At 45.2% G+C, this 12,994-nt stretch overlaps 1 protein-coding gene across 3 annotated transcripts in view; it reads right to left on the bottom strand.

The window, feature by feature from the left end:
- Positions 1-12,729, bottom strand: part of Sh2d4a (SH2 domain containing 4A) — a 69,941-nt gene extending 57,212 nt beyond the window's left edge. The window contains exons 1-3 of one of the 3 annotated variants that reach the window (XM_087588274.1): positions 12,604-12,729; positions 11,930-12,020; positions 6,908-7,274 (exon numbers count right to left, since the gene is read on the bottom strand). In XM_087588274.1, coding sequence (XP_087444400.1) covers positions 6,908-7,088 — 181 coding nt within the window. In that variant the 5' untranslated portion in view covers positions 7,089-7,274; positions 11,930-12,020; positions 12,604-12,729. 3 annotated transcript variants of the gene reach the window in all.
- Positions 12,730-12,994: the final 265 nt, after the last annotated feature.

Consider the following 12,994-nt stretch of genomic DNA (forward strand, 5'->3'; position numbering starts at 1 on the left):
CAGGGAAATGGCTAGACTATTCCAGTCTCCTATCCGTGATTACAACATAACACTTCTTATGTGATGTGTCAGGCAGAACTACAAGTTTCCCGAGACAAGTCAGAGATACTTTACAGTAACCCCTTCCTGGGTCATTGGTGGATCCTTACAACATACTAATAATAACATAGAACCCTAGGCTATTCCTAACCCTACTTTACAGTGAATCCATTGGAGCATTTCCCCAAGATAATAAACTAGTTCACATTGAAAGAATTCGATACTGGTCTGTGTGACTGGCAGAAGTAAGTCAGTCAACAACTCTGAGATTTTTCTACATCCTACCACCTCAGGCCCATGTACCTATCACCACCGTGGCCTCTCTTCTAAAAGCTCTAATCCTCAAGCAGAAACCAAATGATGAACACCAGCTGCCAGTGGCCTCTGAGTCTTCCTGCTATGGCCAATGTCTCTTTTGACTGGTGAATGTCCACACCATTCTCATCTTTATGACTTCCCTAGGCCATTCCAAACCATATTTGTGAGGCTGTGGCAGCTCTGAGAAGGATGATGATGCAGCCAGTACATATTGAGAGAGGAATTCAAGATGGATCTGTGTGACTGCAAAAACCTGTGTTTAAAGACTATTTCTAATGTGTGGTCCAAACTGAAACACAGAGAGTGAAAGGAGAGCTGAGCCAATGGGGTGCTGGGGAAGCTAGTTTCCCTACATTAGGGTCAATATAGTGTTCTTTCTCATCTCATGGGGTGAGACGGCTGTATGAACTGGCCACATCTCTGTGTTCATTTTAACGAAGGCCAAAGCTGGTTTCTATAAAGTCTTCCTCAAACAATTTGTTATTTCCCTCTTTCTGTCAACAATTTCTAGTTCTGTTAAATGTGCTGGAGTTACTAGCCCCAAAGTTATTATTTAATTTAATAAAATCATGTGCATAGTTTAGAGAACAAAAAGAAAGTTGGGTAACACGCCTGATACCGCAGTCCCAGGAGGTCAGTGGTGGATAAATACGTGGGACTTTCAGTCAAAAGAGTAAACAGAGCGAATGAATGAAAAAGGAGAGTGTGCGATTTAAGGACAGTGGGAGGGACAAGAAATGCAATCATTACCTGGAAGAATTGCAGTACCAGGTAGCCCAAAGGTAGGCAAACAAGATATTAAGGCAAGAGGGTCAGTTCAACCTGCTCAAAAGGACTGAGGATTTAACTGAATTTGAATAGGAATGTTGTTTCCTATTCTGATTCATACAAATTGCATCTTTCTATTTGTTTCTTTATTTGCAAGAATAATGGGACAACATTGACCTCACCGAGTTCTCACAAGAATTAAGTGGTTTCAACACCAAGCTTAAGCCTGCCACAGTACATAACAGGCCAATGCCCTGGTAGGGTAGAGAATCTCCTTAAAACCAAAAAAGACCAAGTAGAATCTGTAAAATTTAGTGACTGTGGCTAGGTGAAGGTCAGAGAGGAGCCATAATGATTCTCAACCATTTGGCTTCAGCGACTAGGAAGAGAGCAGAGTTCCCATGGAGACAGAGTGACAGGCAGAACCAGGAGCTGGCTTGTAACCATGGAAAAGTTGGGAAGAATTTTCTTTATAGCAAGCTTGCAGGGCTCCCTGGGTGTCTGAACAGAAATTCCCATGAGGTTATGATAATCAGACCAAAGCTTGGTGAAAACTCGCTTTGCACTATGGGCTTGAGACAGCATCGTATAAAGGGGAAAGTACTCAGCTGTTTGTCCAGCAAACATTTCCAGAGACCCTCACTGCATTCCAGCTCCTCTCTGTGGTATCATTACAACCTGGAAACCGAGGACTGGCAGAAAGAACGTACCTTTAGTAACAATAAGAGTCCAGCAAAGGGAGTTGAATCCAAGTGTATTGCCTTAGTCACTGTTCTATTGCTGGAAAGAGATACCATGACCGAGGCAAGTCTTTAAAAAAGAAATCATTTAATAGTGGGCTTGCATAGTTTCAGAGGATCAGTCCCTTTTCATCATGGTGAGCAGCATGGTAGTATACATGGTGCTGGAGCCGTATCTAAGAGCTACACCTCAGGCAGATGGGGAAGAGGCAATGCTGAGTCTGGCTTTGAAGGTTACAAAGCCAACCCTAGTTATACCTAGTTATACACCTCCTCCAGAAGGGAATGCAGAGAGAGAGAGAGAGAGAGAGAGAGAGAGAGAGAGAGAGAGTTTAAAAGAGTAAAGGGGCCATAGGTCTTTTAAGTCTCTGTTCCCTAGTGACTAAACACTCAAATACATGAACCTATGCAGGCTATTTCCCTTCAGATCACCACATACATCTCAAGGGCGGATGATGACACACCTTTCCCAGCCACCAGATTCTGGGCTTTAGGCTCCCATCTTCTGCTTCATTAAGAGGCAATGAAACAAGCGCAGGGGAACCATCTGCTATGTAACCATAACTTCTGCTTGTGTTAATGTGACAAAGCACACAGGCAAAGTGCTAAATTCACATTTTAGATACGTATAAGGCGCCTTCAGTAACTGCTCCTAAGCCCCAGTTAAGCTGGCCACATCCCACATTTGTTCCTAGTACCAGTTTGGGAAGAATCAAATTCCGAGTCCATTCCAACTGCAGTTCACCATCTATTGGCCCAAGGCAAGTTCGTTAATGACCTGACCTTCACTTTCCTCATCCAAAAACGTAAACAGTACTTCATGGTGCAGGCTTGGTTGTTATTATTTAGCTAGACAATATACTGAAGTGAGATAATATGCTGAAGCAGTCGGCTTAGAGCCTAAATGAAATGTAGCCAGCATGAAACACACTGGCTGGGGCTCCTAGCCTAGATCGAGAGCAATACTGTCCAATGGGGACAGGGAGCCACAGCCATAAGGATGGCTTTTCTATTAGCCACATTCTAACTCCCAGAGAAACTGCTGAGATTACTCAAACGATCCAGCACCTCGAGATAACCAATATCCAATATCCACATCTACTTTTTTTTTTCAATTTTCTACTATCCAATTTTTTGAAATCTGGTAGTTTAAAACCTTTTCCTCCTAAGCACTGGAAGTTAAACTCAGGGTCTTCTCCTGCGAGTTGAGTGTTCTGACTAAATTTCCACCTCCAGCCTCTTGTACTTTAAAACACTTCCATTTTTATGTGTGTGTGTGTGTGTGTGTGTGTGTGTGTGTGTGTGTGTGTATGCAAACAAATGTGGTGTAAGCATGTATGAATATTTGCATGTGTGTACATACATGTAGGTTGTCTTATACATGCACATGCACGTCCATTTGGAAACCCAAGGTTGAGGTCAGGAATTATCATGAATGGCTCTTCTACCTTATTGCATGAGATAGAAACCCAGTGAAACTCAGAGTTTCATCACTAGATTTAGTCTAGCTAGCCAGCTTATTCTGGTTCTGCCTTTCAAGGCTTAAAATTTCAAATGGACTGACAAGACCACCCAGAATTTACACAGACTCTAGAGATCTAAACTCAAGTCCTCACACTTGCATAGTAAGCATTGTAACCACTAAGTCATCTCCCGGCCCACGTTTTACTTTTTATATCAGTCAGGGTCTCACAAAAGTATCCAGGCTGGACTTGAACTCAATCTGTAGCTGAGGGTAGCCTACCCTTCTCAGGCTCCCAAGAAGCTTTGATTACTCACATCTCTGCCACCAAGACCTTCACTACACATTGGTCCAACCTCAAGTCCGAGTACAGTCACGCGTGGCTCCTTGCTTCACTATTCAGCCCTCTAGCTATCTATCACTGAGCAAACACAGTCAGTCCACAATTCTCGATGTCTCATGAGAATTCAGAAAGGATTGTTTGTGAATCCCCACTGCTGAGTATTTTCCTGCATCCACTCCTGTATTAACCTCAGGATTCTAGAAAGGTAGGACAGCTCTTGAGATACGAAACGCACAACCATTTTAGTGATGTTTACTGAACACTCACCACTGTGCTTTGTTTTTGCTGAGAAAGGAACTCGTGATGTGATAAAGGACAATGATATAAAGGATTGGGAGTGACCACAAGACTGATACAACAGGAAGGACAGCCAAAGCCATGGCTGAGCTGAGAACTGAAAGCAAGAAAAGCATGTAGGCCAGGACAAATTGGAAGCAGGGCTTGGGGAAGGAAGACACAGAAAGGTAAATATATATGTGGGAGCGTGTGATGGTCTGTATATGCTCGGCCCAGGGAGTGGCACTATTAGGTGGTGTGGTCTTGTTGGAGGAGTGTGTCACTGTGAGTTTGAGCTTTAAGACCCTCATCAGATGCTTGCAGCTAACCACTGGACTGAACAAGGGGACCCCAATGGAGGAGAAAAGACTGAAGGAGCTGAAGGGGCCTGCAACCCCATAGGAAGAGCAACAACATCAACCAACCAGACCCCACCAGAGCTCCCAGGGACTAAACCACCAACCAATGAGTACACATGGAGGGATCCATGGCTCCAGCAGAGGATGGCATTGTCCAGCATCAATAGGAGGAAAAGCCCTTGGTCCTGTGAAGGCTCGTTTCCCCAGTGTAGGGAAATGCCAGAGCATTGAGATGGGAGTGGGTGGGTGGGAGTGGGAGTACCTTCATAGAAGCTGGGGGTGGGGGGTATGGGAGAGGGATGAAAGGGAGTAACATTTGAAATGTAAATACATAAAATATTTACAAGAAAAAGAAAAGACCCTCATCTTAGCTGCCTGTGAGCCAGTCTTCTCATAGCAGCCTTCAGATGAAGATGTAGAACTCTCAGCTCCTCCTGCACCATGCCTGCCTGGATGCTGCCATGTTCCCACCTTGATGATAATGGACTGAACCATCTGTCAGCCAGCCCCAATTAAATGTTGTTCTTTATAAGACTTGTCTTGGCCATGATGTCTGTACATAACAGTAAAATCCTGACTGAAACAGAGGCCATGGCATGAAGGCTACAGCTTAGTGGGTTTAGGGTTCTTGGGCAGCCGCTAGGCACCCGGATGCCACTGTGGCTTCAGATCCAAAGCTGGACAAGATTAAGCACTAGAAGCACTTGTTTTCTAGGAGAAGTAGGAGAGGAACTGGTTTGATGTCCATCGCCTTTTTCCACATGCTAAAGGATTTAATGGGGTAATACTAAACATCTGATATTCAATATTGATGGAACATTCACTGTTTAATGTCAGCATATTGGTATGTGTCTACTATCAATTAAGTAAAAAGATAATGCAGATGTCGGGGAAGGTGTATTCAAAACTGTACAGAAGAATGGGTAAGCAAAGAAACTGAAATAAATGCCTTAAGTGATCACAAGGAAAGCACCTTAGCAGCTTTGAGAAGCCCACAGTTTAGCAAAAGATCTGGGGCAAGCAAAGGTCTGTCCTCAGTGGTCCCCATGTGTTCAATGTGCACGGTGCCCTAGAGCCGCCCGGCTGTTTAGAACTGCTTAGGGAAGCCAGGAGATGATCAGGTAAACCAGTCCCCCATGCTTCCCCTCACCATTACTTTTGGAAAAGCTCTAATCTGGATAACTGCAATTTGAAATCTCACAGATCTGAGCATATATACAGGGTAGAGTTTTCCATATACAAGAGTGCTTAAGGTTTTTCTGCTTTATTTTTTTCTTTTTATTTTTGTTTTGCCTATAAAAATGAATTACCAACATTGCACAGATTTTGGAAGGATAAACACAAGGCATGTGTTTCACAAGTGTCCAAAATAGCAATTAGCTATTACTCTGCCCTGGGTTTTGTATTTAGATTTTCTTTTTTAAATCATATCCAGGAGTGTTTGGATTTGGTTTGTTGCGGTGGTGGTGAGCTCTTGGGAGTGACCCTAGCACTTCCTGCACGGTCATGAAAAGTCTCATCCTGACCTACATCTCAGCCCTTAAATTATGTATATTGTATAAGATAATAATAAGCAAGATACTTGTATTTGTTTTTCTTGTCAGTATATAGACCTCATTCAATACCAATTTTAGCTACAGTATGTGGCCACTAAACTGATTTCCATTTTGAGCCTGTATATAGGCCCAACATGCCAGTGGAATCTATTTTCTCAACTTATTAAATCCTGAATAGTTTTATAAAGTTTACTTTTCCTGGCTTAATAAAAAAAAATGAAGAGAAATTGAGTGTAATTATCTTAGCGAGTGACCTTGAAAACTGTGTGTGCATGTGCATGCACACATGTTTGGTTAATTAGGGTACTGATCCATGGCAGAGCCTGTGTTGGAGGGTTGGGGGAGGGAGTTAATGTGTACTCTCCATGCTCGTGTATGTATGCATTTAGGTCTTAATGAACAAAGACTTCCTCCCCTGATGTGAGACCAAGAATTCTTTCAAACTCCCAAAGACTCACTCAGCCTCTAAGAAGTACATCTGAGAATCATTCCACACTAAATGCATTCAAGCACTATTGCAATTTGCTCTCTTTAAGTGAGATCCTTATATTTAATGGGCATTCCTTTAAAACGATAACTTTTAAGAGTCCCTGAAGCTGTTAATGCATAGTCGCACTGGTTGTATAAGAACTTTGAATTGTGATGATAAAATGCTAATCCAATGAGGGGGATAAAGGCCTTCTTTAATGCCCCTCAAGTCAAACCCTGGGTGGATTTTTGGTTTTTGGAAGTGCTGGGATGGAAATGAGAACGTCATGTGTGTGAGGCATGTACTCTACCACTGAGTTACACCCCCATTCCTTAGCACTGACTTCACCATACCTTAAGAGTGATCGCAAAAGATTTGCTTAAACACATACACTGCTTTGCAGGGTGAGTATGTGTGAACTGAAGCCGACTTCCACTTGAAAGCCTGACCATAAGAAGCCGAGTAACACTCGGGATCTAGCCACAAAATCACAGTTCCTACCTGGCCAGCTTGACTTCTGTGAGCACTGAGAGCAGGCACTCCACTATCACATTCACGGCCCAGAAGCTAGGTTTACCTTTCTTTGGCCTGGATTTCACTGGCAAGGACTCCTTTCTTTCCATGGCTGCTTCTCTTTCTTTCCATCGCCGGATCTGTTCCTCTCTCATCTTGTAGAACAAGATCTGTTTCTGCTCTTCGCTGAGCTCTGCCAGCAGGTCAGGGTCTATGAACATCTCCGACAGTATCTGCCTCAGCATCTTTGCGGCTCACAAGAACTTCTCCACCTGAAGCACAAGTTCCTGGAAACGACTTGTAGGTTTGCTTCCCGGCAGCCAGGAGCTCGGCCACCCCTACACCTTCCCAGAGACTTGAACAGCCAGCAATTATGACTCCCGCCGCAGGAATTCAGCAGAGTGGAACGTGGTCAGTGAACGTGGACAAACCTACGAAGAGCAACAGTCCAAATCAGGGAGTATAATATGTAGTTTCTGGACAGGAGCAGGCTAGTAAAGAAAGCCAGAAGGAAATACAATATAGTTTTCCATTTCAAAGAGGGAGAAAGCCCAGGTGTGTCTAGCTATAAGTTTGTATAACCTCTGTTCCATAATAGATACTTTATTGCAAAAAACAGCAACTTTGTACAGGCTGATTTCAGAGAAATAGAAATTTAACAGAGGTTTGTTTGGCCTCCTCCCAACTGAACAAACACTATTTCCCCAGTGCCTCCCGGCTGCCAACAGCATGGCTGAAAGAAATCAACAACAAAAAACAATAGCAAAGGACCACCAGGGAAAGTTAAAATACCCTCCTCCGTGACTACTTCCAAAAAGAAAATATCACGTTTGAGACACTTTTAGAGGAGCAGAGCCATCTTACAAGTTAAAAAAAAGGGGGGGGGGTAATTAAAAGCAAGAGCACAGTCTTACGTACAACTGTGTACCTTCTCCTTTACAATGGGCATTTCCAGACACCCCAGCAGCTCACACAAGGAAAGCAGAACAAGTGCAGAAGAGAACATGAGGGTTCTGGAGGGTCAGCGCTCTTAGGTGTCTCCTTTCCAGATAACTTAGTTTAGTAACATTTACATTTCAGTCCAGATATTGTGGGCAGGAGGGAGAAGAGGCCATGGGCTTCTGTCTTTGACTTAAAAGTTTGTCAGGAGGCTCCTTCAGAAAGAGGCTGTGGAATGAGGCACACATGGTGTCACGGGGTTTGAGCTAAGGGGTAGCAGCTCCTTCGGAGTCTCGGTTTATTTCACATAGTTTTATGTAGTTAGATTCTTTTAGATGTCAAACCTTCGGGCTCTGTGTTTGTCCATGGCATGCATGTATGTACAAATAGGTGTGTCACGGGGGACAATCTCAGGTGTTAGCTGTGGCCCTCCACCTTCTTTGAGACAAGATTTCTCTTTCGCTTGTTCAGCCGTGTGTAGACCAATCATGCAGGTGACTAGAAAGCTCTGGGGTATCTCCTGTCTCCATCTCTCCTCTCACCACAGAGGCACTGGGATGAGGCTTTAATGCAGATTCTCGTGCTTTATTTACCCACTGATCCACCTTCCCAGACCCAAACTCATACACTTTTATCAATAGAAAGAAGTATTATATATGCATGTATGTGTATGCATGCAGTCTATCCACAATATTCTTTATATATTCTGGAGAAAAGAGATTTAATTTGTTTCAAATGTCATAGGACAACACAAGTCTTCCTAGGATAGCCATGTCTTCAGGCTCATCTATGTTGTAAAAGTCAACTACAATGTCTACGCCTATAATGCTTCCAAAATCTTGCCTCTGTCCGTGCTCACTCAAATACCTTGATTTCCCATAGAAAGCAATACACACTTAAACTTGAGAACAGTTACCGGGCAACATCCTGACTATAGTAGTCTTGACTCTCCCTGCCTCTTCCTGTCTTTCTGAGTCTTAATCCTTTCTCTTTCCCTCCCTCCTCCGTTTCCTTGTAAAGCAGCCTCTTGAACAACAGTCCTTTGAGACAGCGCACTCAGTAGTCAGGTACCACAGGACATCTCAGCATTTGGATTCACTACTCATTGCATAGCAGGGCCCTGCAGGTTCCTACCCGCACCCTATTTCCTTCCACACCATTTTTATGGAGTTCAAATGGAGCATGATATTAAGAGGAATGTTAAACAGCGTTAAAATTAATATCTTGACTGTAACTCAGACAGGCATATCCCTCCCATGGCCCCTAGTTAAGCTTCCATATTGCCTTGGGATGGTCTTCAAAGGGTTATACAGTGAAGAGTCAATGTCTTGTGGTATTTTGGTTCTAGCACAGTCTCAGGGAATACAGCAAACCAAGTCCACTCAAAAGGAAGGGTTTATAGAAGACATTCTTCTCCCACAGGAAGAATCTGGTTCTTTGGCACATGTGACTTCAAGGTCCTGAGGTAAACGAGTAAAGTAAACAAAGCAAATGACTCCCTGAAATTCCAGGAATCATCCAGAAATGGGCACATTCCATGGCTGCAGTGGTTGACGCCCATTGAAGAGCACAGACACACACACACACACACACACACACACACACACACACGCCCGGCTGATGGGGTCTACACCTTCTACTCTCGCCCCCCTTCTGTCCAGTGAATATTCTTGAAGGATCAGAGAGAACTGAAAATTAACTCCCTCAAAGAGCCAAGGGCACATTCCTCCAGGAATGATTTGGCTCCAGGCGCTCTCTGATAACAGAACGGACACTTAACTGTTTCCTGCACTACCATAAGCACTCAGCAGGAGTTAAGTCCCTCACTCCTTCCACTGTAATGCCAAGAGGAACTGAGGAAGACAGTGAAGGGGAAGCACAGCAGTTACTGTATCCACTGCACAGACTGGCTGCTACAAGTTTACTCCTGAGTCCAGAATCAGGAAGTGATTGGTGCCACTTTGAAATTTTCCGGACAAAGATCAGAAAATGTCCTTGGGAAGAGAACTTTAAAACTGGAGATACCTCAGCTAGTGCGGAAGCCTATGGTAATCAAGTGTAGATAAGCTTAGAGAGGCCACAGAAGAAAATACACCATCCAGGAAGGAGCACAGAGTTGCTACCCGCATTGGTCCAGTAGTGACTTTGTCTTCCTCTTACTCTCCACTTGCCTTGTTCCACCAACATTCCCTTCCCTGGTACCCCAGTAAAGAGGTGCGCAACTCTCTTCTTTGTTCTGCTTTGCTTCGGGTAGCTTGTGTAACATAGACTTCAAGCATCAAGGTTGGTTGGCATGTTTTGTTTTGTGGTCTGAGGATTAAACCTGACCCTTGCACATGCCAAGCAAATTCTCCGCTGCTGAGCTGCACCCCAAGCCCCCTTTACTTTATGTTTTGAGATGGAGTCTAGATTGTCCAGGCCAGTTTTTAATATAACCTAGCCTAAACAGGCTTTTGACTTTCCACACTGGCTGTCTTTATTTCTCAAATAATTGGGATTATATAGACCCTAACCACCAGGGCCAGTTTAATCCCTTTTGAAGAAAATACCGTGGTTCCTGGTGGCCTCAGGGAATACAAAAGAAACCCAGCTAACAAGTGCCTGTGGCTGTTGACTATGGGCACCGAACTGGACTGCTGATTGGCTCTGAGTGATGTAAGTTAACCAGCTCTCCAAGGCTTTCCTAGAGCAGACCACAGCACAGCTACAGACAGGTTCACCAGCTTAGATTCCCGGTTCTGCCTCCAGTGACCCATGACTTTGGGAGGTCACTTCACATCTTTAGACCCTGTTTCTTAATCCATAAAACTAACCTGAGGATCATTGTAGCTCTTGGATCCTGAGATAAAATCTGCCTTGAAGCTATTGAGACAAGTACAGGAAATGAAAAGGAGGAAGTGAACCTGCCAGGGGTTTTCCTACTTTCACGTTACCGGACAATCACTGTTTGGTGATGTGTGGGTCTCATACTGAGTGCAGTCACTCGTGGTCCAACACAGAGTACAGCCCAGTTAACTTGTTTTTCCTCTCCTGTGGCATTTTTCTTGAAAAAGACAACTAGCAGGGAACAAGCCCATACCTGTCACTCACTCTAAAAATTTCTGAAGAGTCCAAAATTTAGTTAAGTTCTCAGGATACCTGTAGATCTTGTCTGACTTTCACACTTTCCACTTTTCCTCACAATTGTTTTTAATTAATACGGAGCCTAATAAATAATAACAATAATGATAATAATTAAACTCTGGGTACAACTATCTTCATTAAAATATTTCTGTATTTACAGTACATATATCCCTAAAGGTAAGAACTTAGTTTGCGTTCTCTGTTGTCAGGCTTTGAATTGCTCAATATTTTTCTTATTAATTTACATGATGATTTTGGAAACAAAATGAATTGCAAGTGGTGAGAGGAGCTGGAAGTTTTGTAAATACTCTCAAGATTGAAGTATTTCATAGATAGATATTCCTAGAAAAGCCTATTTGTGCTAAATCTTCGCCTAAGTATTTCTTCCACTTATTATTAAATAAGAAAAATTATAAATACATTGTTTCTTTACACAAGCAAGAGGCTGTCATCCCTGCTTCTCTGGGACCATAGCAAAGAGAGACATTGAGAAAACCTATAAACACTGAGTGCCTCCACCTAGGGCCCATGAACCCCTTAAGGCAGGAACGGTTGGTAATGGCTCACTTTTGTTGAGGAAAATTCTGGCTAGGCTGATTCTAGATTGAGCCTTGACCCAGAACCACAGAGAGATGACGAGCCCGCTGCTCTCTGTACCACGTGAGGGCGCCCGCGGGAGCGCGGGGAACTTACTAATGGAGTTCTGCTTGTGCTGAAACCGGTTTCAGGACTCTTGTCTGGAAGGTCTCCGGGCCAGGAGACCACATGGCACTGCCCAGTGATTGGACCTCCGCTGATTTGTGGGTACTGTAGCCGACACCCAGCACCCTCTTCGTGGCTCAGACCCTCGCAGGTGGCCCCCGCTGTGCACCTGCCCCAGGCCAGTTAGCACTCGCCGCGTGTGCATGCACAGCCCGGACGGGACAACTTTCCTGAAAGACTCCAAGTCGCCTCCGATTCTCCTCCCTCTGGAGACTCTTAGTATAATGATCACAAGCCCTCTGTTCTTGGGGCCGCCACTCACCTGGACCCGGCTGCAGACACTGGACACCCTACACGAGACATCGGACACCCGCAGCCGTTGTGGTCTGTTCCTCTGGGCACCTGAGCTCGCCCTGAGCGCCGTGGAGGAGGGACCGGAGGGACAGGTGAGCAGCCTGGCCGCGGGAACCAGGGTCTCTTCCTCTCCCTGTCCTCTGTGCTTCACCCTTCGCTCTAGAGACGCATCTCCTGGTTCCCACTCCTCGCTCACCCTTCTGCCTGGCTCTATGCTCCAGCGTTTTACCCGACCCGGTCACCTACCTGCTCAGGACCCGGGGCAAGGTGGTCCAAGCACCCGCCGCCACCACCAGATTGCCTACAGCAACTCCAGGAAGAGAAGGGAGGACAAGCAGAGAGACCCAGCCGCGCAGAGACCCAGCCGCGCGGGCTGTCTGGACAAACACTCGGGCCCAGAAGGACACTCGGCGTCCAGATCACAGCCCTGGCCCGCCCCGCCGCGCCCACATGCTGGGGTGACTGACTGGGCGCTCCCTCAAGGCCCCTCCCGGGTGCTGGAGGCGCTCCAGGGCCAGTAGGCAAGGCTTGGCTGCCTTGGTCCAGTGACAGCAAGGCCACTAGTCCTTGGCTAATCTAGAGTGCTGTCTACAGTCTGGGGTAGTTTGCCCTGACACCTCAGGGGGGGTCTGTGGGACTTACTAATTACAATTGTCCACACTTGACTTGTTAGGTGGAGCCTGCAATGGCAGGCAGGCAGGGTCCATCTGGGAACCTGGGTCCTGCAGCCAAGTTGGCTGCAGTTCTGTGACTGCGTTTCTACAGCTTACTTTTTCCTTCTCTTTTGTTGACATTAAGTAAATTATCAAACTCTGAAGCATTTGTTACTCCAGGTGTGGCTTAAGGCATGTTCAAGGAAGAGAAAGACTGGAATGTTGCAGGCTCTAGGGAAAGGGGCAGCCAGGGAGAGAAACCTGAGGGGAAAAAAGGTAGAAGTTCCCTGTGATCAGGACCAGGGTGGCACAGGGCACTGCTGAAGCCTAAGCTTATCTGGGAGGGGAGAAAGCTGAACAGAGTGGAAAAGTGGAACAGC

This window comes from Rattus norvegicus, chromosome 16 (genome assembly GCF_021556685.1).
Source record: "Rattus norvegicus strain SHRSP/BbbUtx chromosome 16, alternate assembly SHRSP_T2T, whole genome shotgun sequence".
Classification (NCBI taxonomy): domain Eukaryota; kingdom Metazoa; phylum Chordata; class Mammalia; order Rodentia; family Muridae; genus Rattus; species Rattus norvegicus.